The following is a 5,517-nucleotide window of genomic DNA, read 5'->3' on the forward strand; positions in this document are numbered from 1 at the left end:
CACACAAACATGTGAAGAGAGGGAGATATAGAGATAGATAGATACAACTCTCTAACCCTAAATTTTCAGAACCTCTGAGAAGGGAGGAGGAGCTCCCTTCTTATAGAATTCAAAATTCTAAGCTTCCTAAGCAAGCTAAGGCAAGGGACAAATCCCTCCATACACGTGTATGGAGGGGGTGAATTGTGGATGCCAGTTGTGCCAGCTGGCATAAAATATCTGCATAAAGCAGATGAATAGGGTTTGGCCAGAAAACATGGCCGATTGACCAACATAAGGGCCGGTCGACCAAAAATAGTGCCGATCGGCCAACACTTTTGGCCGATGGAAAGAAAACAAGGCCGATGGCTTCAAGCCTTGGCCGGTGGGTTGAGGTAATGTCCAACAAGCCACCCTCTTCCCTCATAAGCAAAAACACAAGTGCTTGGTCCACAACCAAGCACAAAATAGACAAGTTGAGAGATCTTGAGGCAAGGCGCGTGGCCGAGACCTCCGGGAACTCAAAATGAACACGAGCATGGATGATCATCAAGTGTTCAAACGATGACGTCAAAGTCTTGAGAACGGTAAAAATGGGGTGTCTACAGAGAGGTACAAACTACTTAAGGATCAAAGATTGTTGATTGAATTAGGTAGTTGGTCAGGAAAAAAAAAAACTAGTTTGAGAAGAAAAATTATCCAATGCTCCTGCAAATAATTCAAAGAGAACAGTTTCTTTCTAATCTGAATATGGACTAAAGAATATTGTTTGAGCACTCAAATTGTGTACCCATTACCATATTAAATATTGGGTCAAGTTTTTTATTTGGATCTAATTGTGAATTTGTAAATGAGTAGACAAAATCTTAACCATTAATTTATAAAAAGTGTCAATGCAACAAACATCTATTGCTCATACTAAACTAAACGTCCAGTTTGAATATCCTGATTGGTTATGGAATATAGACATCCAAACTGGAGGAGCTCCACCCATAGCCAGAAACTTATGGGAACAACAAGACACATTAAGATCAGTTGACTTACAAATAAATGCCATCTTCTTTTTTAATGTTTATAACAATCATTCAGTTAATAGTTTATTATATTTGGGAGAGTTGGTAGAGAAAATACAACAATATAGTACACCAAACTATTACAATTAAACAAGTAAATCACACTGTTGATTGTATTTCCATGATTCTTTTCTTGCTTATGAACAACATTTCCAATCAATACTCTCCATATTGCCATTTTCCTACTGTAATTAATCACAAAGTTCCCACGTCTCAATAGAAACATGTGCTAGTCAATATCTCCAATGTGATCCCCTATCATTGAATTGAGAATGTTTTTACCTCCTAACAAGCAAACTTGGCAACATTTCAAAAAAAAGTAACACATCATTATTTTCGATGCAAATTCTCTATCAAGTAGCCAACAATTCTGTCATTCAAAAATGATTAAGAATGAAACAAGGGGAATGCTTTGAGTTGTAACCTGAAAGATTGCATTTCAAAGTTAAAAAACTCAGCAAGGCCAAGTTTGATTGAAATCTAATTTAAAATCAGCTACATACAAAAAAAGTGCAAATCTTTAAAGGTTACTACATGATGTGAGAAAAGAAACAAGAAAGAGTCATGACATGAAACTCTTATTTAACTCATGCTTTAAGAAAATTAAACAACTTAACAAAGCATTAGAACTCAATACAGAAACAAGTGTAAAATCTTTTGAAGTGATCCTGTATAGCTGCTATCCAGATGCACATGGACTCAAATGCAACAGCTACATGAGACACCCCTTCAAGTCGACACCATTGGTTTATTGTGCTACTTGATGGAATAGATCTAGTTTTGAAATAAAAGCATTAGCAACTCAATAATAGCATATACATAGAAACCATAAAAGATAATTCAACAAAGTAATGCTTCAAAGATAAATTCTACTTGCCTAAATGACACCATTTGTTTTTGCTGATTTCTTCCTTTACTGCATCAGTGGGCACTCCTCTTGGACCTTTTCATTTATTGTTTTCCTTCAACAATTTTCATCAGGCATTCTGGACTTCGAGTTACAAACATAAGATATCCCATAACCATTCCAAATACAAAGTTGCATCCATACCCCATCACAACAACTTTCCAGTTAAATCTACCATCCAATTTGAATTTTCATCATGTTGGAGTGTTGGTGAAGGTGGCAATGGCTGTTGTTCCTCACATATCTTTGATAAGGGAAATCCACATAAAGCCAAGTTCCCATTGTATGAATCATTTTCAAATGCATTAAATTGGCTCCCTTGAGGAATTCATCCCACTAGTTGGTTTTCTGAAAGATTTAGTACCTCAAGAAACATTAGACTTGCCAGTTGCTGTGGAATCTCTCCAACAAGCTCGTTTGAGGAAAGTTCCAATGATTCGAGGTTTGTTAAATTTCCAAGTGAAGTTGGGATATGGCCTGTAAGGTTGTTATGAGATAAAGTAAGACCTCGAAGCAAATTAAGCTTCTCAATGGAATTCGGAATCTCTTCTTGGAATTTGTTACTTGATAAATCAATGATTGAGAAGACCATTAAGATTCCTGAATATTCAATCTCCCGTCCTTTTATCACCACCACCATAGAATATTGGTAATAAGTCTCACCCATGTATTTCAATTTCATTTCATGTGCATCCACATTCATCATAGCTTCAAATTGTTTGATATAATATGTTGGCAAAAGACCAGTGAAATCATTGTAAGACATGTCGATAATTCTCAACTTAGGGAAAGGATGTTTGCCCTTGGTCTTGAAGGTGCCTATGTGACCATGAAACCTATTAAATCTCAAGACAAGCACCTACAAGTTTCGAAGAGTTCCCAACCAATGGGGGAATGTATCATTTATCTTGTTTTTTTCAAGATCTAGAACTTCCAAGTGTCTACAATTGAGCAAAGATCGCGGAACTTGTCCTTCAATTTGATTGCCATTCAAGTTAAGATTCCTTAGCACGTTGCCTTTGGTAAATGTTGCAGTAAACGTGCCACGAAAGCTATTGATCCCTAAATTCAGCACCGATAGACTGTTACTCAAGTTTCCTAAACATTGTGGAATCAACCCACTCAAACTGTTATTTGACAAATCAAGAACTTCAAGCAACCTCAGATTGCAAATCAATTGAGGGATTTCTCCGGTCAAATTATTGTCTGAGATAGAGAAAACAATTGTGGTGTTAGGTGGAATAGGGAGTGGTCCTTGGAGTAAGTTAGAGTGTAGGTCAATATACCATAGATTCATCCATGGAAGATGCTCTAAACTTGTAAGGAAATTATGAGAAAGATCTAAATTCCGCAATGAAACCATATTGAATAACCATTTTGGAACTTCACCATGAATTTTGTTGTTTGAAAGGTCTAAAAAACTCAATCTAGCTTGTTCTCTCAAGAAGTTTGGGATTTCGCACAAGTTGCAAGAAGCTAATCCTATAAAGTCAAAGTTGGTCAAGGTAGAGTTGACACTATTGTTGATGTTCAGTGAGAGGCCATTATATGAGAGACCAAGACAGGACAAATATTTTAGCTTAAGCAGCTTATCTAACTCCACTACGCCACTTAAGTTATTTAATGAAAGCACCAAGTCTGTTAGGTTTTGGAGTTCATAAACTGATCCTGGAATTGGTCCCTGTAGCTTATTATTACTCAAATCTATATAATTCAGTGAAGATCGAGCAAACAACGAAGACGGAATTGTCTCATTGAGTGTGTTATTTTTCAACATGATCGTAGTTAGCTTTGAAAGCCCAACTGCATATGAAGGAATGGGACCAATTAACTAATTATCATAAAGGTCCAATTGAGTTCATGTTGCCAAGAGAATCCAGTATTTGACTGTTCAAATTGTTAAATGAAAGACGCAAGTAAGTAAGTTGGCTCAGGTTGCCAAGGGAATCCGATGTTTGACCGTTAAATTGTTAAATAAAAGATCCAAGTAAGTAAGTTGGCTCATATCGCCAAAGGAATATTGTAATTGACCGTTAAAATTGTTAAATGAAAGATCCAAGTAAGTAAGTTGGCTCATGTTGGCAAGGGAATCTGATATTTCACCATTCAAATTGTTTGCGGAAAGATCCAAGTTAGTAAGCTTTGCAAGGTTTGAAATTGATGAGGGGATTTGACCACTAAAATTGTTAGACCAGAAGCCTAACTCGGTGATTTGTGTTAGGTTCCCAAAAGAGGCTGGAATTGATCCTGAAAAGTCGCAACCAAAGAGGGACAAAATATTCAAGGCTTTAAGATTGTTGATTGATTCAGGCAATTGGCCGAAAAAACTTGTATGAGAGAGATCAAGAAATTGAAGGGAACTAGTCATGTTGAAGTATGGAAGTTTACCTGTGAGTTCTGAATTTGCTTTTACATCAAGCTCTCGTAGGTTTGGAAAGTGAAAAATGTTTTCTGAGAATTTCCCACGCAGTTGACAATAAGTAAGACTGAGAGATGTCAAATAAGATAGATTTAGCAAAGCATGAGGTAAAGGCGAAGAGATATCCAACACATTAAGGTGTAGTTCTCTTAATTGGGTTAGGTTTCGAAGGAGCATATTGAAAGTGTGTTGTTCAAGTCTCCCTTCATCATTACAGTAAGAGAGATCAAGGGAAACCAATTTGGATAGATGCGAGATTTTTGAAGGAATTAGGCCTTCAAAATGAGAGTAAGAGAGGTCAAGATGGGTCAAACTCGGATGAAATTCTAGACGAATTGAAGTCATTGAAAGCAAGATTGAGGCTTTGAAGGTGATGAAGTTGGAAGAGGGTGCTTGAAGAATGCCCGGAACTCCGCTCCGCGCGTGAGGGCGCTGATTGTAGTTCTAGCTACTACAGTTCAAACTCCTGCCACGGTTCTGAATCTAATCTCACAAAGTGCAATGTAAGACTGATAAATCACCAAAGAGTCCAAATCCGATAAATTGTTTTGGAAAATCGATTTTAGTCAAGAAGTGCCAAATGTGGACTACTTTGCCAGATTTCAGAGTCGCCATCTAAATATTTTTGGGAAATTTAGGAAATCCTAACTCGTGCCTAAGGCCACGTGTCCGTCATTACCAAAGTTGCCTCGGCTCGGGAACTTGGGTACGAGGGGGGAAGGTCATGAAATGAGCACCCCCGCTCGCCCGATCAAAGATCAGCCTTTACTAAGCATGATATGTTGTTTTTGAAAACACATGTGTTCTTATTCCGGTTATTAACCTAACTTACTACGTGATGCGCACAGCACACAAGTATAGACTAAATCACTCAAGTTGGAACAAAACATCCCATGTTTGTTTGTTTGAAAATGGTTTGAAAGTGCTACTCGCAAGTAGGCTAAGATGCGAATTTGCCACCCTCAAGTGTGCTTAAAACATGATGATTTGCCACTTCAAGTGGGCTTAAAACTCATATTTCAATGAATTGTTCCAATTCAAGTAATGAAGCCTTCATCCATAGGCATTCATGCAGTTAAACATTTAAGCAGTTAGCCTCATGGCAAACATGTTATCATGGCAATCGCTTACACACATGC

At 37.5% G+C, this 5,517-nt stretch overlaps 1 protein-coding gene across 1 annotated transcript; it reads right to left on the reverse strand.

Annotated features, from left to right (window-relative positions):
- Window positions 1-2,818: 2,818 nt before the first annotated feature.
- On the reverse strand, window positions 2,819-4,723 carry LOC114285299 (receptor-like protein 6). Its single transcript, XM_082880815.1, has 2 exons — window positions 3,991-4,723; window positions 2,819-3,762 (listed from the first exon to the last, which is right to left on the reverse strand). The coding sequence occupies exons 1-2, from the start codon at window positions 4,721-4,723 to the stop codon at window positions 2,819-2,821; spliced, it is 1,677 nt and encodes a 558-aa protein (XP_082736941.1).
- Window positions 4,724-5,517: the final 794 nt, after the last annotated feature.

Source organism: Camellia sinensis, chromosome 7 (assembly GCF_055761805.1).
Source record: "Camellia sinensis isolate YWXY chromosome 7, ASM5576180v1, whole genome shotgun sequence".
NCBI classification, from domain to species: domain Eukaryota; kingdom Viridiplantae; phylum Streptophyta; class Magnoliopsida; order Ericales; family Theaceae; genus Camellia; species Camellia sinensis.